Below are 24966 nucleotides of genomic sequence, written 5' to 3'. Positions count from 1 at the left end.
ACAGGGCCAGGGATGGTACCCTGGGCGCCTCTGGCACTGAGATCCAGAGGAGATGAAGAACACCCACGGAGGCTGTTTTCCTAGCAGTTTGGTAGCTACTTAAGTACATTTTGTCCCTCCCTTCCTTTTCTAATCTCCTTTCCTCCCCTCCCTTTTAATGGGCACCTACTGTGTACTAGGAACTAGAAAAGATGTTTAGCCCTCAATAAACTCATTGTCTTTACAGGAAATAAAATGCGTATTTATAAGATAATGGAGATGTGCAACAACTGAGTAGAAACTTGGCCTTTCAACAGACATCTGTTTGTAACCTAGTGCAAGAATTTAGAATTCAGTTGTCTTCAACCCTTCTCTCCCATGTTTAATTTATTGCAACTGGAACCAGAAGACTGATTCACTTGCTCACATAAGATTAAATGCATGTTCGGTTTAGGAAAAAAGAGAGGTCATAGAAGACTAATCCAAACTATCCCAGTGTTGCTGTCCTTCAAAACAGAACGCCCTGAAGCAAGGCGGCGATTAAACACAGGGCGCTAGGCAGGAGGCAAAGACCCAAGGACGTGATTCTTCACCACAAGAAGCGGACAATCTAGTACTCAGCCTAGAATCACCTGGGAGCTTTTGAAACCATTGTGATCCTGGGCTCCCCGCTAATTAAGTCAGAATTTTTGGTTCACAATCCGAAAAATTCTAAAAGGCTCTTTAGGGACCCTAATGTGCAGCCAGAGAAGAGAACCACTAATCCAGGTTTTTTTTTTTTTCCACAAATTATTTTAAAATTTGTAAATCATAAAGGATTTCAACAAAGTATGAGAATTATAGTTCATTTGGTCCATTCTTTAGGGAACAGACCTAAAGGAAATGATTATAATTCAACTTCACAAATAATCCACAATTTAGTATATTCTCTGATGGGAGAATGGGTAACCTGCTCTCAAACCACATTTCACAATAAAAAGAATGTCAGTCTTCTGCTTACCTGATGGGCTAGACAGTCTTGCTTTGTCAATTTTAAACATCACTATTTTAAATTACTTTGTGATACCGGTGAACTCATTTTTTTTTCTCTCAAAGATATGTTATCTTTCTTAATGATTCATACTTGTTGCTTTAGAAAAAAATGTATAGACCAAATGAGAACCAGCTTCATTTGCTGTCATCTGAACACACCTGGTAAACTGTCAGCCTTATGGCCATAAAGCAGCACAGAGAACAACCAACACTGGAGAATTTTATTAACGAAAAAACCTCTCATAATTTATTAACAAAGTCACAGGACAATAACTGTACATTTCCTTCTCTGCCACTGTCACCTGTTAAATTACTATTATCTTTACACACAAGGAAAAGTGGACATACTTTAAAGTCTTTCTGATAAATATATCGCCACTTTGCATCCTGCCTGGATAACGCTCTTCAGAACGACATACGCTGGAGCCTGTTTAAAAAAAACAACAGTAAGCAAACCAAAGAAATCCGTTCTATATTCACTTTCCATTGTAAGGCACAAGTCTAGCATGGCAGGGTTGGGACTTCTCTGGATAAATAATAAGATCTAAGAAATGATTTTAACAGCGGGAAAAAAAAATACTTTTCAAAAGATTAGAATGCCTTTGCTACAGCCAAAACATCTGACCCAACCAGCTTCTCACCGGAAACAGCGAATGTGCTGGGGAAAAGGATAAGGAAGCAAGAAATGATTCCCAGCTGGGAGCAAGGCTTTTGCTTGCTTTCTGTCAAGCAGTTCTATTAATGCTCACTTGTGAATGCAACTGGTGATGGAACTAAAGTTGAATGCTGTAAAGAACAATCTTGCATAGGAACCTGGAAAGCTAGGTCCATGAATCAAGGTAAATGGGAAGCAGTCAAACAGGAGATGGCATTTAGGAATCAGTGAACTAAAATGGACCGGAATGGGCGAATTTAACTCAGATGACCATTATATCTATTACTGTGGGCAAGAATCCCTTAGAAGAAATGGAGTAGCCCTCATAGTCAACAAAAGCGTCTGAAACGTAGTACTTGGGTGCAATCTCAAAAATGACAGAATGATCTCTGTTCATTTCCAAGGCAAACCATTCAATATCGCAGTAATCCAAGCCTTTGCCCCAATCACTAATGCATAAGAATCTGAAGTTGAATGGTTCTATGAAGACCTACAAGACTTTGTAGAACTAACACCAAAAAAAGATGTCCTCTTCATCACAGGGGATTGGAATGCAAAAGTAGGAAGTCAAGAGATACCTAGAGTAACAGGCAAATTTGGCCTTGGAGTACAAAATGAAGCAGGGCAAAGGCTAACAGAGTTTTGCCAAGAGAACACACTGGTCATAGCAAACACTCTCTTCCAACAACACAAGAGACAACTCTACACATGGACATCACCAGATGGTCAATACCGAAATCAGACTGATTATATTCTTTGCAGCCAAAGATGGAGAAGCTCTACACAGTCAGCAAAAACAAGACTGGGAGCTGACTGTGGGTCAGATCATGAACTCCTTATTGCCAAATTCAGACTTAAATTGAAGAAAGCAGGGAAAACTACTAGACCATTCAGGTATGACCTAAATCAAATCTCTTATGATTACACAGTGGAAGTGACAAACAGATTCAAGGGATTAGATCTGATAGACAGAGTGCCTGAAGAACTATGGACGGAGGTTCGTGACATTGTACAGGAGGCAGTGATCAAGACCATCCCCAAGAAAAAGAAATGCAAAAAGGCAAAATAGTTGTCTGAGGATGCCTCACAAATAGCTTAGAAAAGAAGAGAAGTGAAAGGCAAAGGAGAAAAGGAAAGATATTCCCATCTGAATGCAGAATTCCAAAGAATAGCAAGGAGAGATAAGAAAGGCTTTCTCAGTGATCAATGAAAAGAAATAAAGGAAAACAATAGAATGGGAAAGACTAGAGATCTCTTCAAGAAAATCAGAGATACCAAGGGAATATTTCATGCAAAGATGGGCACAATAAAGGACAGAAACGGTATGGATCTAACTGATGCAGAAGATATTAAGAAGAGGTGGCAAGAAGAACTATACACAGAACTATACAAAAAAGATCTTCATGACCCAGATAACCACGACGGTGTGATTACTCACCTAGATCCAGACACCCTGGAATGCGAAGTCAAGTGGGCCTTAGGATACATCACTATGAACAAAGTTAGTGGAGGTGATGGAATTCCAGTTGAGCTATTTCAAATCCTAAAAGATGATGCTTTTAAAGTGCTGTACTCAACATGCCAGCAAATTTGGATAACTCAGCAGTGGCCACAGGACTGGAAAAGGTTAGTTTTCATTCCAATCTCAAAGAAACACAATACCAAAGAATGCTCAAACTACCACACAATTGGATTTATCTCACATACTAGCAAAGTGATGCTCAAAATTCACCAAGCCAGGCTTCAACAGTACATGAACCGAGAACTTCCAGATGTTCAAGCTGGATTAAGAAAAGGCAGAGGAACCAAAGATCAAATTGCCAACAGCCGCTGGATCATCGAAAAAGCAAAAGAATTCCAGAAAAACATCTATTTCTGCTTTACTGACTATGCCAAAGCCTTTGGCTGTGTAGATCACAATAAACTGTGGAAAATTCTTCAAGAGATGGGAATACCAGACCACCTGACCTGCCTCCTAAGAAATCTGTATGCAGGTCAGGAAGCAACAGTTAGAACCGGACATAGAACACAGACTGGTTCCAGTTTGGGAAAGAAGTACATCAAGGCTGTATATTGTTACCCTGCTTATTTAACTTATATACAGAGTACATCATGTGAAACGCCAGGCTGAATGAAGCACAAGCTGGAATCAAGATTGCTGGGAGAAATATCAATAACCTCAGATATGCAGATGACACCACCCTTATGGCAGAAAACAAAGAAGAACTAAACAGCCTCTTGATGAAAGTGAAAGAGGACAGTGAAAAAGCTGGCTTAAAACTCAAGATTCAGAAAACTAACATCATGGCACCCAGTCCTATCCTGTCATGGCAAATAGATGGGGAAACAATGGAAACAGTGACAGAGTTTATTTTGGGGGGCTCCAAAATCAATGCAGATGGGCAGTGCAGCCGTGAAATTAAAAGATGCTTGTTCCTTGGAAGAAAAGCTATGACCAACCTAAGTAGCATATTAAAAGTAGAGACAGTACTTTGCCAACAAAGGTCCATCTGGTCAAAGCTATGGTTTTTCCAGTAGTCATGTACGGATGTGAGAGTTGGACTATAAAGAAAGCTGAGCATTGAAGAATTGATGCTTTTGAACTGTGGTGTTGGAGAAGACTCTTGAGAGTCCCTTGGACTGCAAAGAGATGCAACCAGTCCATCCTAAAGGAAATCAGTACTGAATATTCATTGGAAGGACTGACGCTGAAGCTGAAACTCCAATACTTTGGCCACCTGATGTGAAGAATAACTCTTTGGAAAAGACCCTGATGCTTGATGATGATTGAAGGTGAGAGGAGAAGTGGACGACAGAGGGTGAGATGACTGGATGCCATCACGGCCTGGACATCAATGGACCTGAGCTGAGCATGCTCCGGGAGCTGGTGATGGACAGGGAGGCTGGCGTGCTGCAGTCCATGGGGTCGCAAAGAGTGGGCACAACTGAGCGACTGAACTGAACTGACCGATATGGGTTCTCTTTCTCTGACGGTGGTTTTATAACTTTCTGGAAACAGAAATGTTCCTGTGCCTCAACCTTCCAAATAAAGTACCACTACAAGCAAACAGTAAAGATGGGTCCCTACCAGTTCTGCGTCATGTTCGAGGCCTATGTCATGGTGCTCAAGTTCTTCATCCCGAAATTTCTTGATCACCTGGTTAAATAAAAAGAAACTGAAACAAGTCAGCCTTCCAACTCCCCACTGTTCAAACTTACTCTGGTGGCCAAAGCCTCATGTTGCCGTCTAAGACACGGGTAGGCAGACTTTTCCTGCAAAGGCCCAGAGGCAGTACTTCAGGTTTCTCGGGCTATAAGGTCCCTGTCACAATGACTCAACTCTGCCACCCTAGAGGGGACAACAGCCATGGACACACAGACAAATGAGTGCAGCTGTGTTCCAGAAAAACTTATTTACAGAGACAGGTGGGTGGCCACTGACTTAGACTTAAAAAAAAAATTAAACAGTTCCCTTATTTTCTGTAGAAAATTTCTGAGGATATTTACTTATTATTCTGAGTACATTCGTTTATTTAATCTGAAGGATCTGTGCTTGTGGCCTTCGCTCAGGATCCAACAATGACCCAGAGGCAGAGAGAATACAGGTGTGGGCTCAGGAAACGCGGGTTTCAGTCCCAGCTCCGCCCGAGCACGTGACAGGGCCCATAGCTTCAGTGTGCACGCCCTTCAAATGAGGTGCTGCCCCAAGTTTCTAAGGCAGTGCTAGTCCCTAACATTCCATTTTGTTCCTCTTACCAAACTGCGTTATCTGCCCTTTCCCCCTGGCAGTCCCTTCCAGAGCGTGGTCCGATACCTGCAGAAGCTCCTCGTATTTTTCAGGCTCCTTCTCCATCAGCGTCCTGATCTGGTTGTTGTAGTGGTGTGCAATGGACTCTTCCACGGCCACCGTGCAGGCCATGGCGCCCTCCTTCCCAAGCAGGGCAGTTCCGGCGCCTGGAATGGTCAGATCCAGAAGGTAAAGGATGGGGTTGACACCACTGGGGATGGAGACCAGGTCAGGGTTTGTCGCCTGGCACCCTGGGGCTGGGCAATTCCTTGTTGTGGGGGAGTGTCCTGAACGTGGTAGGATGCTTAGCGGGATCCCTGACCTTTACCCACTAGGTGCCAGTGGCATCCCCAGTTGCAACAACCAAAACTGTCTCTAGATGTTGCCAAGTGTCCTCAGGAGCAACCTGCCATCCTTGAAAACCACGGTGCCAGATGACAGTGTCAAACCCTGTAAGAATGTTCTTTGAGTGCTTTTTCTAACCTTCTGATAATGGCAGGAGCGAGTCTTCACTGGGGTTCTTGGGTTCTTCTGTATCACTGACTCTCCCTTTTTATTTTTGTGTTTTTTTTTCTTTTGGCTGTGCCTCAGGGCTTGTGGGATCTTCATTCCCCAACCAGGGCTGGAACCTGGGCCCTCAGCAATGAAAGCGCTGAGTCCTAACCACTGAACTGCCAGGGAGTTCCCTGACTCTCTTTTTAAGAGTGAGCAGATCCCAAGTTTAGAACCTTCATCAGGGAACTTCATCTGGTCAGTCAAATTACTCTAGCCTTTTCCCTCTCTGTTGTAGTTATTTTCAATGTATCTTCTATTTATAAAAGTACTGATTTTAAGGTTCTATCTTAAATAAATTTAAGCAAAAAAAAAATCAATTTAACTTTAGAAAAATATTAAGTAAACGAAAAGGTTGTAAGGGGACACAGCAAGAATTGTAGAGGGGTTATTTAGTGATTCAGCCATCCCAGATCCCTAAGCTCACACGGGCTCTCCGAGATAGACACGTACCCAGTGCAAACCCCACCACGTTCCAAAAGGGCATGAGGACGGTAGGCCGCACCCTGAATGCAACCATCAGCTCATTGAACTTTTTCAAGTGGTCCTTTTCTTGGTCCCACATTTTCTGTAAGAAACATAAAAACAAAGACATTTCAGAGAGACCACCTGCTACGTAATAAGGAAGCCACATGCTGTGTTCATGTGGGTAAAGGAAGCACAATGGGGAGAATGATGGGAACTGCTACTTCCCCCAGTCCCCTTGAATCATCGAAGGAAAAGCCCTAAACATCAGATTACGGGGAAGAGAGACAGCAAACCAAGAGAAATGTCCGTTATCTCCATTCCAGACAAGCAGAGTCCGAACCACAGAGCTGGCAGAAGCTGCTCAGATCCACAGTGCGCCTATTCAAGGACAAGGGGCCACACCCCAAAGACATGAGATGCGTAGCCCATTTCAAAATTTAGGAGGGCAGAATATTACCCTTTATATGATTTCCTTTCAGACAGCCAGAAATGTATCATTTACATCAAAGGAAAAAGGAAGAATGATCGTAAGAGCTAACACGTAAGAGTATGTCCCATAGCCAGGTACTGTCAAATAGCTTTGTGAAGGACAAACTATCATTATCCTCACTATACAGATGAAGGAAGTGAGGCACAGAGAGGTTAGGTAATTTGCCCAAGTACTCAGAGCAGGCCATTTAACTTGTGCTAAGTGGCTACTACATGCCAGGCATGGTATTCGCTGCTCTACACCAGCTCATTTACTCTTCACCAAAACTGAATGACGTTTTGTCAGCTCATTTTGCAGACACGGAACACGTCATGGGACTTCCTCAAGCTCACAGAGGTAGGAGGTGGGACAGAGCTGGAATGGGAACTTCGCTTTGTGTGACTATGAAGCCCAGGCCTGTCCGATCTGCCCCTCAGTATAAAATATCAAATATCCCCACTGGGCTCCACTAGGGGTGGGACCACAAGGTCTTACAACCGGTGTTTTGAGTTGATGCAGTGACTCTTAGTCCTTTTTTATTGCTCCCCGCCACGAAATTTTAATACTACAGCTAGAATGTGTATTTGTTTATGTACTATAAATCTGCTTTTGTCTGTCTGCGGTTTATAAAAAAGAAGAATACGCTTTTTACTCCTCCACCCCCACCCCACAACCAATTTTTCCTCTCTTGGGGACAACAGTACCTCCCTTGACAACGCATGACCCGATGTGATTCATCACTGAGAGATCAAGAGGTGCCCACCTGAATGACCGGCCCGATGCTTGTCCGACCCAGGACGGCCATCTGCCCTGCATAGATGCGGTTCGCTCCATATTCACCTGCATGATCCACCCGGATTATTCGATCCACAGCTTCCCTATTGATATTGTCTAAGGTCATTCCCGAACTGCAAAATCTGACACTGATTCTTCTTCCATAAGCTGCAATGCAAGTGTTTATTCTCCGTTACTCTCAGGTAAAATTGAGATGATTCCTTTCGTAGAAGAAAGAGGCATCTTACAGCAAAGGTCACAAATAAGCTCCCCATAGGTTGGGGAAGCCTACAAGTGGACCCTGTTTAACCTGCAGTAATTTGTGGCTTTGTTTTTTAAACTTCTTATTTTGTATTGGGGTATAGCTAATTATCAAAAAATGTGATAGTTTCAGGTGAACAGGGAAGGGACTAAGCCATGCATACACACGTACCCATTCTCCCCCAAACACCCCTCCATCCAGGCTGCCACATAACACTGAGCAGAATTCCATGTGCTATACAGTAGGTCCTTGTGAGTTATCCATTTTAAATACAGCAGTGTGCAGTTTTCTTTTTTTTAAAGTAAATTAATTGCCAGTATTTAAAACATAGAAGATTTAACATAAAGATTTGGAGCCTGGCTTCAGTTGAAGTGTATGTCCATCTAGAAATACTGACGGTGTCTTCTCACCAGACAGCGAACACGGCAGCTGTCTCTGGATGGGCATGTTTCCCCACTTCATACACCTGCTTCTTTTCCAACTCTGGCTGCACACAACCCCTAGGGGGCTCTCAGAATCATGGATGCTTCTCCCCAGTTGATCCCTGGGAGATGATGCTTTTAAAAAGTTCTGTGCACAAATGTTCTCTGCAGCCAAGGTTAAGAACTGTAGATTTAATTTCTCTTATTAAAAGTTATCTGTGCCAGTGAGCATCTGACTTTGAGAATTTAGCCTAGCGCTTACGTTTCATCTCATTCTGGTACTTGATTCAACTGAACTCTTCCTGCTTTCAAAATGTAAATTCTTCAGGATAGATTAGATTTTGTCTTTTAAAAAAAATCTCCAAATAGTTAACACCTTGACTATAATCTCTGAGGCTTGTATTAGAGCATTCCCAAAGTTCTCTCCCCTAAGAGAAGAGTTTTATAACATGTTTAGATGTATAAGGTGTTAACTCATTTTGCAGATATGGAAGTAAAGACTTAGACCATTTAGTTGGTAATGTGAACTCTGACTGTACTGATATCATCTTGAGATGTGTTTCAGGGCTCTTATGACTACCATCTGTTTAATAGATACCTTTCATTTAGGCTAAGGAAAACCCACAAAATGTGTAGAAAGTTTCATTCTGATACATCTATAGCCTTTTTTTTTTTTTCCATTAAAAAAGGCTTGAGTGCTTTGGACACAAAGTGATGGGGTAGGCCTGATGAAACCTGAGATGTGCATTTGAACTTTTCAGGCTGAGGATTTTAAATGCCTCACTCTAGACAAAGGAGCAGTGGATATGGGGGTCTGAAGCATGGTGTCCCAGCTTTGAGCCATTCTTCCACAGAACCTGCTCCATCTCACTGAGCATGCCTGACTTAACTGGGTGGATTCCAAGTTCTGCCAGGTGTAAGGTACCACTCAGATCTATGTCATCAGACAGCAGGTCACTGTGGTCCACGGCCTTTTGCTTTGTTTTGGCCACGCTGCATGCAGGATCTTAGTTCCCCTACTAGGCTTCGAACCTGCGCCCCCTGCAGTGGAAGTGCAGAGTCTTAACTGCAGGACTGCCAGGGAAGTCCCTCCATGACCATTCCATGTGGAGAACAATTTGAGACATTTGACAAAGTCAAGGTAACCTGTCCCAAGTTTTTCCTCCAAGTCCAAGGCCTGGCCTCCTTGTAGACAGATGTGGTCCAAAAGTTAAAATTAAAAATGATGAGATGTGACTTTCCCTGGCGGTCCAGTGGTTAAGAATCCGTCTGCCAATGCAGGGGACATGGGTTTGATCTCTGGTTCTGGAAAACCCCACACACCACAGGGCAACTAAGCCTGTGCATCACAACTACTGAGCCTGTGCTCTAGAGCCTACAAGTCACAGTACTGAAGCCCACCCGCCTACAGCTTGTGTCCACAGCACGAGAAGCCACTGCAGCGAGAAGCCCTCAAACTGCGATGAAGAGCAGCCCCTGCGCTGCGGTGAGAGGAAGCCTGTGCAAAGCAACAGAGACCCAGTGCAGCCACGAATAAATAAATAATGAGATGACTCGACTTCTTAAAATAACCTTGTTCTCTCATTTTGTTACTCCCACCACAAAATGTGTTAATAAGAAAGAACTTTTAAAACAACACAATACTCCTTTCTTTTTTTTGGCCAAGCTGAGTGGCTTGTGGGATCTTAATTCCCAGACCAGGGACTGAACCATTGAACTGGGCCCTCACCAGTGAAAGTGCAAAGTTCTAACCACTGAACCATTGGGAAATTCCTCAATATTAATTTTTAAGAAATCATTTACTGAGAAATAGCAAGGGGTTAAGTGCATGAGTTCAAACACACAGCTGATTTTTGATGGGTAGAGTTATAATTCCTATTAAAAACATATTTGACTTCTCCCTAACACTGCAACACTTTTCCAGATTCAGGCACCTAATAAATGCCTTTTTTGAGGTATATGTGGAGGGTGAGGTATGGTAATATTTGCCATCCCTATCTTGTCACAACTTCTGCAAGGTGGCTTTAAAAAGTATTGGATGGATGCTTTTTAGATTGCAAAGATATCCTTTAAATGGCCATACTATCCAAAGTAATCTACAGATTTAATGTGACCCCTATCAAATTACCCATGACATTTTTCACAGAACTAGAAAAAATAATCATGAAATTTGTATGGAACCATAAAGACTGAGAATTGCCAAAGCAAGTCTGAGAAAAAAGAACAAAGCTGGAAGAATAATCCTCCCGGATTTCAGACAATACTCCAAAGCTACAGTAATCAAAAAATGTGGCACTGGCACAAAAAGAGACAAATGGATCAACTGAACAGACAGACAGCCCAGAAATAAACCCACACACCTAGCCAGTTAATCTTTGATAAAGGAGGCAAGACTAGACAATGAGAAAAAAACAGTCTCTCCAGCAAGTGGTGTTGGGAAAGCTGGACAGCCACATATAAATCAAGTTAGAACATGCTCTCATAGCATACACAAAAATAACTCAAAATGTAAGTTATAAATAAATAAGACAGGACACCACAAAACTCATAAAAGAGAAAATAGGCAAAACATTCTCTGATATAAACAGTACCAATGTTTTCTTAGATCAGTCTCCCAAGGCAATAGAAATGAAAGCAAAAACAAATAGGACCTAATCAAACTTATAAGCTTTTGCACAGCAAAGGAAAATGCAAAGACAACCTTCAGACAGAAAATATTTGCAAACAATGCAGCCAACAAGGGCTTAATTTCCAAATTATACCAACAATTCATACAACTCAAAAAAACCACACACACACAAAAAAAACCCAAACAACCCACTAAAAAAAACAGGTAGATCTAAATAGACATTTATCTGAAGAAGATCTACAAATAGCCAATAGACACATGAAAAGACGCTCAACACTGCTAATTAGAAAAACGCAAATCAAAACTACAATGAGGTACTACCTCACACCAGTCAGTCAGAATGGCCATCATTAAAAAGTCTACAAATAACAAATGCTGGAGAGGGTGTGGAAAAAAGGGAACCCTGGTACATTGTTGGTTAAGAATGTAAACTGGTGGAGCCACTATGGAGAACAGTATGCTGGTTCCTCAAAAAACTAAAAACAGTTGCCATATGATCCAGTAATACCACTTCTGGGCATATACCTGGACAAAACTATAACTGGAAAAGACACACGCACCCCAATGCTCATAGCAGACTATTCACAACAGGCAAGAGATGGAAGCAAACTAAACGTCCACTGACAGATGAATGGACAAAGAAGATGTGGTCTGTCTACACACACTCACACACACACACACACACACACAATGGAACACTGCTCACTCCTAAAGAGTGAAATAATGCCATTTGCAGCAACATGCATGGATCTAGAGATTATCATACTAAATGAAGGCAGAGAAACACAAATACCAGGTGATACCACTTATGTGTGGAATCTAAAATGAGAACTAAGAAATTTACAAAAGAACTTATTTAAGAAACAGACTCACGTAGAAAACAAACTTTTGGTTACCAAAGGGGAGATGGGGTGGGGGAAGGATAAATTAGGAATCTGGAATTAACAGATACAAGCTACTCTCTATAAAATAGATAAGGGCCTTCCCTGGTGGGCCAGTGGTTAAAACTCTGCCTTCCAGTGCAGGGGTGTGGGTTTGAACTCTGGTCAGGGATTTAAGATCTCACATTCCTTCCGCCAAAAACCAAAACATAAGACAGAAACAATATTGCAACAAATTCAATAAAGATGTAAAAAATGGTCCACACCAAAAAGAATAGATAAACAAGGTCCTACTATATAGCACAGGAAACTATATTCAATATCTAGTAATAAATTATAATGGGAAAAAAAAAGTATGAGATGGACCATAGACAGGGCACAGAACTAGAATCAGAAAATACCTATCTTGTCTCTAACACAGACTTTTGACAATTCCGAATTGCCATTTCTTACATATAAAATTGGGAACAATCTGGTTATTTTCTTTTTTGGGGAAACACAATAATAATATCTGTCTTACTGAGTTATCATAAAGATAAAAAGATACAGGACACAAGTAACTACAAGTGAAAAAGAATGAAGGAGCATTAAAATTCATCTTCAACAATCCTGAGTTGTGCCTGCATTGTCACACACTTTAAAACTGAGAAATAATAAAATTGAGGCCCAGTGCTAAAAGCTCTCAAGTGCATCATTTTCTATTTGTGATTTCCTAAAATGTGAAACATATACCAGTGATGACACCTATGAGATTTCAATTTGTATGTGAAAAGATCTTAAGTTGCTATGATTCTCTTCCATACACATATAGAAACCTATATGCAGGTCAAGAAGCAACGGTTAGAACTGGACATGGAATAACAGACTGGTTCCAAATTGGGAAAGAAGTATGTCAAGGCTGTATATTGTCACTCTGCTCATTTAACTTAAATGCAGAGTACATTATGTGAAATGCCAGGATGGATGAAGCACAAGCTGGAATCAAGATTGCCAGGAGAAATATCAATAAACTCAGATACACAGACGACACCACCCTTATGGCAGAAAGCAAAGAACTAAAGAGCCTCTTGATGAAAGTGAAAGAGAAGAGTGAAAAAGCTGGCTTAAAACTCAACATTCAGAAAACTAAGATCATGGTTTCTGGTCCCATCACTTCATGGCAAACAGATGTGGAAACAATGGAAACACTGAAAGACTTTATTTTCATGGGCTCCAAAATCACTGCAGATGGTGACTGCAGCCATGAAATTAAAAGACACTTGCTCCTTGGAAGGAAAGCTATGACCAACCTAGACAGCATATTAAAAAGCAGAGAAGTTACCCTGCCAACAAAGGTCCGTCTAGTCCAAGGTATGGTTCTTCCAGTGGTCATGTATGGATGTGAGAGTTGGACCATAAAGAAAGCTGAGCGCTGAGGAATTGATGCTTTTGAACTGTGGTGTTGGAGAAGACTTTTGAGAGTCCCTTGGACTGCAAGGAGATCCAACCAGTCCATCCTAAAGGAAATCAGTAGTGAATATTCATTGGAAGGACAGATGCTGAAGCTGAAACTACACAATACTTTGGCCACATGATGTGAAGAACTGATTCACTGGAAAGGACCCTGACGCTGGGAAAGACTGAAGGCAGAAGGGGACGACAGAGGATGAGATGATTGGATAACATCACTGACTCAATGGACATGAGTCTAAGCAATCTCCCGGAGTTGGTGATGGACAGGGGAAGCCTGGTGTGCTGCAGTCCATGGGGTCGCAAAGAGTCGCACACACGACTGAGCAACTTAACTGATTCTCTTCCAACTCTTTTGATTTTATCAAGGAGACTGTCTCAGTTTACAGCTGACATATCTTAAAATCTTCCTAACACTTGTTAATTTTCCTTTCTTTCGAGAAAAAAGATGGGCTTGAGTTCAAACCTTGGTAGACAACAGTATCTAATACAATAACTTGTTTTCAGCGTACTTTTATGATTTTTTTCTTGGGACAAGAAATACTGGTTTTCCGTTTACCTAGGGATCTAGTTTCCAGTGTTTTGATTTTAAAAAGGAATATGGTCTAGGAAAAAAAAAAACTCTAGTAATATCAGTGGTAAAATATCAATGGTACAGTTATTAAGCAAAAATCCTGAAGGTGGTACACGCATGGTTTAACTTTGAGAAAATGACCTCACAATTTTCTGAGGCAGCTCAGATAAATGAGGAAAAGACGAGTCAGAATCTAAGCCCAAGTCTCCCTACTCCAATTCGATGCTCCTTCCAACATTCCGGTGCTTCTCTAACTTGCAAATGCACACGAGTCATTCCAAGGTCTTGTTAAGATCCGGTAGGTTAGAGAAGCGATCTGAGAATCTGCGTTTCTAACCGGCTCCGGAGTGGGGCGGGCGTACGGGAGGAAACCCACTCTGCCGGTCGTAGGGCCACCTACAAGGTCATAAGCGAAAGCTACGAGGACCACCCCCCCCCCACCCCCGCCCTAGGAAACTAAACTTTCAAGGTTGCCAACTCTCCTCAATTCGGAACGCCTACCACACCTGCAGTGACGTCACAGAAAAGGCGCGAAATTGCGTCATCCCCCAAACGCACGGACGCCGAATGGGCTCGCCAGAAAACTGAGGAAAACCCACCCCCTTTCCGTCCGGCGGGCTCCGCGGCCGACTGCAGGCCTCGCGCCGCTTTTCCAGCCGCGCAGTCGCCCTCCGTCGCAGCCCTGTGACGTATGAACGTCTGCCCCCCGTGACCTCTACGACCTAAGCCTAAGGCGAAAATTCCTGGGCTCCTCAGCCCCGCGCGCAGTCGCGCTCAGGCTTCCCCTTTACCTGAGAGGGGCTGCAGGGCGCCTGTGCGCAGCCGCCACAGGCAGCAAGCCGCCAACGCCCGGGCACAACTCATTGCCGCGGAAGCAGCACTACTTCTCCTTAAACGGAGGGGGTCAACGGTACCCTTGGCGTAGACTGATGACGCACGGCCTACGGAAGGCAGATGCGGTTGGCTCTCGCACCGGTGGAAACGCCCCTAATCCCCCGCTTCCACTCGATTGGTTGGAAATGTCAAATGAAAAGACTCTAGTGGATGCGGTCGCTATCAATCACTACGTAAAGAGTTGCCATAGAGACGAGAATGCTAACTTGCTCTTTCAAAAATCCAAACAGGTAAAATATTACTCACCTCAATTCCTGAGGAAAAGGACAATGAGGGAATTGTTTACCGGCATAGCCATTGTATTTTGTGCTTTGCCAATACAGGAAATTTCTATCTGTAGGCTCTTTAAAATAGTAGAAATTACAGTCTGAAATTCAATTCACCACGTGAAAAGTGTTGACTCTAGTTATTGGGATTGACAAACTAAATTTCTTCCTACTCCTTTTCTTTATTTTTAGATTTTCTACAAAGAACATTTATTATTGCTATCCTTATTTGTCCTTTACTGTTAGTGAGAGAGTGTGTTAGTCCCTCAGTTGTGCGGGACACTTTGTGACCCCCATGGGCTGTAGTGTGCCAGGCTCCTCTGTCCATAGAATTCTCCAGGCAAGAATATTGGAGTAGGTAGCGATTCACTTCTCCAGGGGATCTTCCCCAGCCAGGGATCCAATGTGGGTCTCCTTGAGGGGAAGGTTGGGATGAGTAGATTTAGCAACATATTCCATACTTTTGAGTCTGTATCCAGTCTGTCAGGGCAGACTCATTAATTGTAACAAATCGCTGTTCAGGAGGCTGTGTATGTGTGGAGGCATGTTTAATAATGGTAACTTCAGAGTTGAAATTGTGAGAAGGTGACTTTCATTTTTTACTTTACATTTTTGGATTATATATCTTTTATCCATCACTTTTATCCATATTTAAGATAGACTGCTATTGTAAAATAATGTTGCTAGTTGTTTTAAAATTTAATGCACTTTTTTGCTGAAAGTTTTACTTTCAGGTTGGAAGGACTCATTAACACAAGAAACCACATGGTATTACATACATAAACAATTTCAAATTTTTATGAAAGATTATTTGACAATTTCAACATACAGTAATTAAAAGAAGAGAAATAGAAACAATAGAGAGAATTAACAACACATACACCACCAAATTGGTGGTGTCTACATCTAGACTACATCTAGTCTACATTTAGACTTGAACAGGCTGGAAGTCCCTTGTTAACAGCAATCTGGAGTCTCTACTGGGAAAGGGTCCTGGGCTGTGTATCCACCCCAAGGGTGAGACTTCATATTGCAGTTTCAGGAGCTCTTGTTTATAATCCTAGACTGCAGACTGGTATCATTAACAGTTTGCATGAAGAAATGCAGCTCTGTTTTCACTTTCACCTTTTTACAATGCTGTTTGTTTCACTTTGTGAGCCATAGGATTTCGTTGACCCTGCGGGGTTGGCCAGATCTCCAGGGGCTCAAGAATTCTAAGACCCACTCCTTTTCTTATCTAAAGTGCTGCCTGACTTGCTGTGCTTACACACACAGAGTCTGGGTGGTGTCAAGGCTCGTCCAAAGCAGATCAGAGGCCTGCTCTCCTGCTTCTGAAGCCTGAACAAGACTTCCTTCATTTTACTTTCCCTAAAAGCTGGGCTCAGGATTGTTTAGGCTGAAATGCATAGGAATAAGGCAAGATAACACAAGTAGGCTTCTTCATTCTATAAGTCACATAACAATTCCAGATAGTCAATAGAAATAAAGTGATCAAAGAAACAAGTAATGGGTTAAGCAATACAGGAAATACTTTTTGAGCAGTAGGGGACTTAGTAAAGAAGAAGTTCCACCATGAATGAGAAGTATATTTTGGTACATCAACTCCTACATCCATTAACTTATTGGTAGCAATAGTAGTAACAACAGAATGTTCTATCAAGGTCTGATTACCTGTATCTATGAAATTTTGTAACTCTTTCAGTTCAGTTCAGTGACTCAGTCGTGTCCAACTCTTTGTGATCCCATGAACTGCAGCACGCCAGGCCTCCCTGTCCATCACCAGTTCCTGGAGTTTACTCAAACTTATGTCCATTGAGTCGGTGATGCCATCCAACCATCTCATCCTGTCGTCCCTTTCTCCTCCCACCTTCAATCTTTCCCAGCATCAGGGTCTTTTCAAAGGAGTCAGCTCTTTGCATCAGGTGGCCAAAGTATTGGAGTTTCAGCTTCAGTATCAGTCCTTCCAATGAATATTCAGGACTGATTTCCTTTAGGATTGACTGGTTGGATCTCCTTGCAGTCCAGGGGACTCTAAAGAGTCTTCTCCAACACCACAGTTCAAAAAGTGTCAATTCTTTGGCGCTCAGCTTTCTTCACAGTCCAACTCTCACATCCATACATGACTACTGGAAAAACCATAGCTTTGACTAGATGGACCTTCATTGGCAAAGTAATGTCTCTGCTTTTTAATATGCTGTCTAGGTTGATCATAACTTTTCTTCCAAGGAGCAAGCATCTTTTAATTTCATGGCTGAAACCCCATGGAGTATATATGTATGTATACAGTGCATGGAATTCTCCAGGCCAGAATATTGGAGTGGGTAGCTTTCCCCTTCTCCAGGAGATCTTCCCAACCCAGGGATCAAACCCAGGTCTCCCGCATTGCAGGTGGATCCTTTACCAGCTGAGCCACAAGGGAAGCCCGTATAACTCTTTGGTTCCTTGCAAAATCTTTCATAAGGGTTCTAAGGGAAAGCTAATATTGGGAACAGAAAGAATATGGAATAACATTCGAGTCCACAATACCTGAGTTCTCATGGGGAAAGTAATAGGTGGTCCCCCTCCAATATAAATGATTAACATGTGTTAGGCATCTGGAAAAAGGGGTTCCTAACTGATAGATGGAAATTGTTTCTACATAATGGGTTACACTACATACAAATTGAGGGCAATCTGAAAAACATACTTCAGGATTTAGGGAAGATAGTCCATTCACAATAGTTAATAGAGTTCTCCAATAAGCAGGATTCCCAAATGCCAGATGTTGGTCCACATAGCAGTCCTTTGGTAGCCTTTCCACAGTTGTATCAGTAAGTGGGTATGATTATTCAAGTCCAAATAATTTCCAGTAAAATGTGGTAATCAATACTCTTCCCCAAATACAATGGGTAACACATGAAGCTGGTATAATCTAGCAGACAGATAAATTTTATCCATAGAAAGTCAAAGTTAAGAAAGGCCAGAACTTGTTTGCAGGGCAGGTGAAATTATCTTGAGTTCAGATCTGTTTCACATTTCTCTAGCTGAAGGTTCTCTGATGATTTCCAATGGCCAGGGGTTGAGGCATGGATGACAATCCACATTATGGTCAAACTTCCAAGAAAAATCTATTCGCAAGAATGACAGTGAGTTAATGGCACGTATTTCCATTTTTCCTGTCTGGTGATCATTACTAATATGGTATTAACCTTCCCCTGCACAGTGACATCAGTAGGTATGGGAGGACCGTTAGCCTCCTTCACCCAGACTTTAGCTCCAATTGCATGTATTTCATTTGTGGATCCAAACACTCCATCACCTCTATCTGTTAATTAGGTGGGAGGTTCTCCTTTTTGTACTTTGTCAGTTACACATGGATGAATCAGCAATTTGGCAATTCAGTCGTTTATTAATAAATAATTATCTTTTCCTTGATTTTGTAGAATTACTTGATTTCTCCTTGGTAGTCTGGGTCTATAACTTCCCCACAAACACAGATCCCTTTTAATGCTAAACTGGAGTATTCTTTGATTAATCCAAAGTGTCCAGAAGGCATTTTAATTCCAATACCAGTTGAAACAGTACATATCGATCTTTTAGTAAGTCTGTGTTCAGATACAGAGTACAAATTCAGTCCAGCAGCCTCAGGAGGAGCTCCGAAAGGAGCTAGTGCCCCTGGGCTAATTTCCCAATACTCAGTTGTTTAAAGATGGAAGTTGATGTTATGAATTTGTAAATTTGGCATAGTCATTCTCATCAAAGAAATTTCTGATTCTCCTGTAGGTCTGTTATTTGAAATATTCAGGACAGTATTAAAGAATAGTTCTCCAGTTTTTAAGAGTCCTTTCCAAATTATTAATTGCTGTTTAAGCAGACCATTCATTCTCTCAAACAGCAGCTTGAGATAAGGAATATGAAAGGTCCATTGTACATTATGTTCTGGGGTAAACTCTTGTATTAACTTAGCTTTAAAATGTGACCCATTGTCACTCGGACTTTGAAGTGGAACATCATATTAGTTATCTTCAATGTTTTAATAGTATTAGTCTGATCAGATCTGGCTTTTCTGAAGAGAATGGGCACTAAGTATCCAGAATACGTGTCCACAGCAGTACTCACATATTGGCATCCTTTGTTTCAAATTAATGGATGAATATAATCAATTTGTCATATTTTCCTAGGCAGCTTGCCACATGCCAATTGTCCTTTGACTAGCTGTGGCAAGATTCTGGGCTTCCCTGATAGCTCAGTTGGTAAAGAATCCACCTGCAATGCAGGAGACCCTGGTTTGATTCCTGGGTCAGGAAGATCCGCTGGAGAAGGGATAGGCTACACACTCAACTATTCTTGGGCTTCCCTTGTGGCTCAGCTGGTAAAGAATCTGCCTGCAATGCAGGAGACCTGGGTTCAATCCCTGGGTTGGAAAGATTCCCCTGGAGAAGTGAAAGGCTACCCACTCCAGTATTCTGGCCTGGAGAATTACATGGACTGTCCATGGGGTCGCAAAGCATCAGACAGGGCAAGCTTCTGTGCTTAATATGTTGACAAGCTGGACACTAAAACAACAGTTTTAATGACATCCATAGTTAAGGAAATAGCTCAGTCCTGAGCCCACCTGTACTTTGCGTTTCCTCCCAGGTGGCTACATTTTTTGTGTACCCACAAAGTCAAACCTTTTATGTCGCAGGAGTCTGGATCGACTTCTGCTTGGATTTGTGTTTGTTCCTTTGTAATAGGTGGCACAGTGATAAAGAACCCACCTGCCAATGCAGGAGTCATGAGAGACATGGGTTTGATCCCTGGGTCGGGAAGATACTTTGGAGTAGAAAATGGTAAGCCACTCCAGTATTGTTGCCTGGAGAATTCTATGGGCAGAGGAGCCTGGTGGGCTAGTCCATGGGGTCACAAAGAGTTGGGCATGACTGAGTGACTAACACACACACACACATAATGCATATAATTCAGCAAATTGATTACTCTTATAATTTTTTCAGCCTCTGGAAATTTCCTATTCCAGAAACCCAAGGTTACTGTTTTGTTGTTTTTCCCATAAACTCCAATTACCATACAGTTCATTGATAGATACGTGTAATTTTATGATCCCTGGTTGTAGCTAATGGGCTATCTAATCTCTCCAAGTATAGATCACTGAAATAAGCTTTAGAATAATTCAGTTAACTTTTTAGCAATAAACATAATAGTAAGGAACTATCTGGGAAGTTCAGTTCAGTTCAGTCGCTCAGTCGTGTCCAACTCTTTGCAACCCCATGGACTGCAGCATGCCAGGCCTCCCTGTCCATCACCAATTCCTGGAGTTTACTCAAACTCATGCCCATTGAGTCAGTGATGCCATCCATCATCTCATCCTCTGTCATCCCATTCTCTTCCCACCTTCAATCTTTCCCAGCATCAGGGTCTTTTCAAAGGAGTCAGCTCTTCACATCAGGTGGCCAAAGTTTTGGAGTTTCAACTTCAGTATCCGTCCTTCCAATGAATATTCAGGACTGATTTCCTTTAGGATGGACTGGTTGGATCTCCTTGCAGTCCAAGGGACTCTCAAGAGTCTTCTCCAACAGGTCAAAAGCATCAATTCTTCAGCGCTCAGCTTTCTTCACGCTCCAACTCTCAGATCCATACATGACCACTGGAAAAACCATAGCCTTGATTAGATGGACCTTTGTTGGCAAAGTAACATCTCTGCTTTTTAATATGCTATCTAGGTTGGTCATAACTTTCCTTCCAAGGAGTAAGTGTCTTTTAATTTCATGGCTGCAGTCACCATCTGCAGTGATTTTGGAGCCCCCTAGAATAAAATCTGCCACTGTTTCCACTGTTACCCCATCTATTTGCCATAAAGTGATGGGACCGGATGCCATATTCTTTGTTTTCTGAATGTTGAGCTTTAAGCCAACATTTTTACTCTCCTCTTTCACCTTCATCAAGAGGCTCTTTGTTTCTTCTTCACTTTCTGCCATAAGGGTGGTGTCATCTGCATATCTGAGGTTATTGAAATTTCTCTTGGCAGTCTTGATTCCAGCTTGTGCTTCATCCAGCCCAGCGTTTCTCATGATGTACTCTGTCTATAAGTTAGTCTTGGTCAACATCTCAATTAACAAAACCAGAATTTAATATTCAGTGAAACATAAAATTTGTCTGTATGTGTTTGTGTGTGTAAGGGTATTAACCCTGCAGCCAAGGGAGACTTTATCCCATCAAATAAAAAGTGAGGTTTGTAAGGGGACTGGGAAAAGCCAAGTGGCCATCTTGGATTTCCTATAGCCTAGACTGTTTGATTTATAGCTATTTTAAATAGCTATTTCACATTCTTTGATTGAGAAGTAGACTGTGCCTTGTCCTAAGGACATCAGGATAGCAAAAGTCTGACAATGAGGGGTTAATTTTTTGTAGAAGCAGAATGAGTTTTATTTATGTGTGCCACAACCTTCAAAGATGACTGTGAAATAATATTTACTTTACCAAAGTAACAAAACCCTTTAAAAACAAATGTAAATCACTTAAAGGCAAAGACATTCACATACTCTGTTATCAGAAGCCACATTCCAAGAAAACTTTGTTATCATCTTAACAGAGAGAGAAAGCCAACTTCTAGTTGGATAATAGCTTACTGTTAATAACAAAATTGGTTTATCTAGTTAATTTTAATGTACTCTTAGGTCCTTTCTGTAAATCTTGACCAGGTGATAGCATCTTTTTTCACAAAGGCATCAGAGTGGAAGCATGAGCTATCCATATGACAAATGGCTTAAGAAGGAAACTTTAAAATCTGATTATATTGCAATTGACAAAGTAACTTGGTTACTGCTGTGACATGTAACATTTAATACAAAAACTAGAATTATGACTGATAACATTTTATCTGGACATACAGATTTTTATGATAAGAAAGGTTTGTGGAAAGTGGACCCTGAGAAAACAGTTTTATGCATGGTAGAAGTTTCCCTGGGATGCTGAAGTGCCTTTGATAATAGACTTAAGTTTATTTACCCTTTAAGTGATCTGTTCTATATTTACCTTTGAATATTTTCTGTATCCATAACTTTATTTTCCCATTCAGAAACAGATACCTGTAAGTCAGACCTTTCCTTTCCCTTAACATACTGCAATTCCATTCCTCATACTTTACTAGAAACACACATTCTACTTTCCTTAAGCAACCATGAACTCTCCTTTAGATTAGCATTCTGTACATTGGTGAACCTAAAATGCCAGTGATAATTTCTAAAAATACTTGCTTTCTTATAGAGAACATCTCAGGATGGTACCAAACATATTCACTAATAGTTCTAAACCTTTTTTCTATAAATAGAAACCAGTGTTTAGTAATTATTTTAGCATTTTATTTGGAAATGGCCTAATTATTTAATAAACTTCCATCATTTAACGTGATTTAGCACAAGCCTAGAAATTAAAGTTACCAAATCTGGAGAAACTATTTTAGGTACACATTGCCCAAGCATAATTATTCCTAATAGAGTTTATCTAAAAGCTCTTACCTCATTTACATTTTCTTTCTGTAAAAGTTTCTTCACATGGAGTTACTCTGTAAAGTGGACTCAGTATCTGGCCCAAATGTGGAATATGCTGTCACCAGAAGCCAAATATCCTTTATGCATTTTTGTGCCTTTTGTCTCAGAAGTTTGAAATTCCATTATCTTTTGTTTAGCCTTAGGTAAAATCTCTTTATGTCCTTTAGCCCATTGTATTCCCCCAAAATTAGAGTCTGGGCAGGTCCCTGAATTTTGGAAGGATTAATCTTCCATCTCAAGCATTAAGGTCCCAGGCTACTCTTGTTTTAGCTATTGCCAGATAAACTTTCTTTTTGTTAACCTGGCTGTACCAATTTCAATATTTAGCTTGTGCAAACTTTATAGCGGCTTTTTTGGCTACTGACTTTAAAGTGGAGACTTGGTCAGCTAAAATGTAATTTTGACATTGTAACATGGATAATCGTCCTTGCAAATTGCATAACTCTCTCCAATTTTAATTTCTCTTCACTAATTTTAATTTAGCTCCATGCACCTTATGGTAGGCAGAGAGGATTCAGCTTCTCCTACCAGTGTGGTATATTCTTGTCCTTTCTCAGTTAGCAAGAGCCACAAACGTTCAGTAACTACTAAAGGTTCAGCTCGCTTTAATTTGAGGTCCCGTTTCTTACACAATCCAGTGCATATGCTCCATTCAGTAGCTAACGAGTAATAAGGCAAATCTTCCCATCCAGAAATAAAAACTTGATTAGTTTTAACCTCTTTCTTCTTGAGCGGCATTTTGTTTCACGAATCCTGCTCACAGCACCAATTTATGTTTTGCTGAAAGTTTTACTTTCCTCTTAGTTTTGAAGGATTCATTTATACAAGAAACCACTTGTTACATACATAAACAATTTCAATTTTTAATAGATTTGACTTAATTTCAATATACAGTCATTAAAAGAAAAAAAAATAGGAACAATAGAGAGAAGTTAACAGTACGTACATCGTCAAATTGGGCCAGCCTACATCCAGACTTGAACAGTGCTGGGAAGTTTCTTGTTAACAGCAATCTGGAGTCTCGATTGGGAAAAGATACCGGGCTGTGCATCCGTCCCAAGGGTGAGGCTTCAGATTGCAGTTTCAGGGGCTCCTGCTTATAATCCCAGGCCGCAAATAGTTATCATTATCTGTTTGCATGCAAAAATGCAGCTCTGGTTTTACTTTCACCTCTTTACAATGCTGTTTGTTTTACCCTATAAGCCATAGGATTTTGTTAGACCCTGAGGGGTTGGCTAGACCTCTGGTGACTCAAGAATTCCAAGACCCACTCCTTTTTTATCTAAAGTGCTGCCTGACTTGCTGTGCTGGCAGGCAGGCATAGAATCTGGGCAGTGTCCAGGCAGATTAGAAGCAGGTCAGAGGCCTGCTCTCCTGCTTCTGAAGCCTGAACAGAACTTCCTCCATTTTAATTTCCCTAACAACACTGCAATGATTTAAAATTGTAATTGACTGTTACATACCATTTCTGACTGCACTGGGTCTTCGTTGCTGCTCACCGGCTTTCTCTAGTTGCAGCAAGAGGGGGCTATTCTCCAGCTGCAGTGGCTTCTCTTGTGGAGCACAGGCTCTAGGGCACAGGCTCAGTAACTGCGGTGCATGGGTTAGCTGCTCTGAGTGTGGCATGTGGGATCCTCCCAGACTAGGGATTGAACCTGAATCCCCTGCATTGGCAGGCAGACTCTTAACCACTGGACCACGAGGATAGTCCAGATTTTTAACTCCTAATACTTGGTGAAAGTGAAGGTGTGTAACATTCTCACGTAAAGCTCCTGAATGTAAACCTTGCTCTCAAAAGCCTTGCAATGTTCTAAACCTTGGCTGTAATCCCATTTCCAGGTCTCTGTCTCAAAAAAAAAAAAAAAAAAAAAAAAGAAAAAAATGTTGACAAAGATTTTTGTGTCTTCGTTATTTGTTATCAGGGACATTTGGAAACAAAATGAATGTTGAGCTGCAACAGAATGTAAAAAGAAACTCGTGGCCCATCTGTATGATGTTATGTAGCCCACTGAAATGCTTATAAAGAACTTTGGATAAAGTAACACAACACTTATGAAAAAGAAATGAGAATTTTTATTTTTCTTCCTTTTGTTCTTGTTGTCCTCCATCCCTCACTCTGTTCTTTCTACCTTACGAGGCATTTTGCCAAGGTTAACAGTGGACGTCCATAAATGTTGCTTATACATGGTTCATTTCTTTTTTCTCTATAGCTTTCAAATTTCTATAATAAACAAGTATTTTTGTAATGAAAAAACAAAATTTCATAATGAAAAGGCTTCATTCGGTTCAGTCGCTTAGTTGTGTCCAACTCTTTGAGACCCCATGAATCACAGCACGCCAGGCCTCC

The 24966-nt window shown here is 41.3% G+C and overlaps 1 protein-coding gene across 3 annotated transcripts; it reads right to left on the bottom strand.

The window, feature by feature from the left end:
• Positions 1-1211: 1211 nt before the first annotated feature.
• Positions 1212-14858, bottom strand: COQ7 (coenzyme Q7, hydroxylase). 3 transcript variants are annotated; one of them, XM_005910685.3, is made up of 6 exons: positions 14725-14858; positions 7706-7884; positions 6459-6573; positions 5481-5620; positions 4755-4823; positions 1212-1438 (listed from the first exon to the last, which is right to left on the bottom strand). In XM_005910685.3, the coding sequence occupies exons 1-6, from the start codon at positions 14795-14797 to the stop codon at positions 1361-1363; spliced, it is 654 nt and encodes a 217-aa protein (XP_005910747.1). In that variant the 5' UTR covers positions 14798-14858; the 3' UTR covers positions 1212-1360. The 3 variants fall into 3 exon arrangements, with proteins under 3 accessions (XP_005910747.1, XP_014338774.1, XP_005910748.1); XM_014483288.2 differs by lacking the exon at positions 14725-14858 and adding an exon at positions 14533-14666; XM_005910686.3 differs by lacking the exon at positions 14725-14858 and adding an exon at positions 14440-14597.
• Between the last annotated feature and the right edge of the window lie 10108 nt (positions 14859-24966).

This window comes from Bos mutus, chromosome 25 (assembly GCF_027580195.1).
Source record: "Bos mutus isolate GX-2022 chromosome 25, NWIPB_WYAK_1.1, whole genome shotgun sequence".
NCBI classification, from domain to species: domain Eukaryota; kingdom Metazoa; phylum Chordata; class Mammalia; order Artiodactyla; family Bovidae; genus Bos; species Bos mutus.
Note: the sequence above shows the minus strand (reverse complement) of the source record. Positions and strands in the feature narration are given on the sequence as shown.

Excerpts from the sequence above, each read along its gene's own strand:
- COQ7 (XM_005910685.3), bottom strand. The coding sequence starts at position 14,797 with ATGAGTTGTGCCCGGGCGTTGGCGGCTTGCTGCCTGTGGCGGCTGCGC. Across the intron at positions 6,574-7,705 it reads GCATCGGGCCGGTCATTCAG|AAAATGTGGGACCAAGAAAA; the intron begins GTGGGCACCTCT and ends TGTTTCTTACAG. Across the intron at positions 1,439-4,754 it reads TCGAACATGACGCAGAACTG|GCTCCAGCGTATGTCGTTCT; the intron begins GTAGGGACCCAT and ends TTTTTTAAACAG.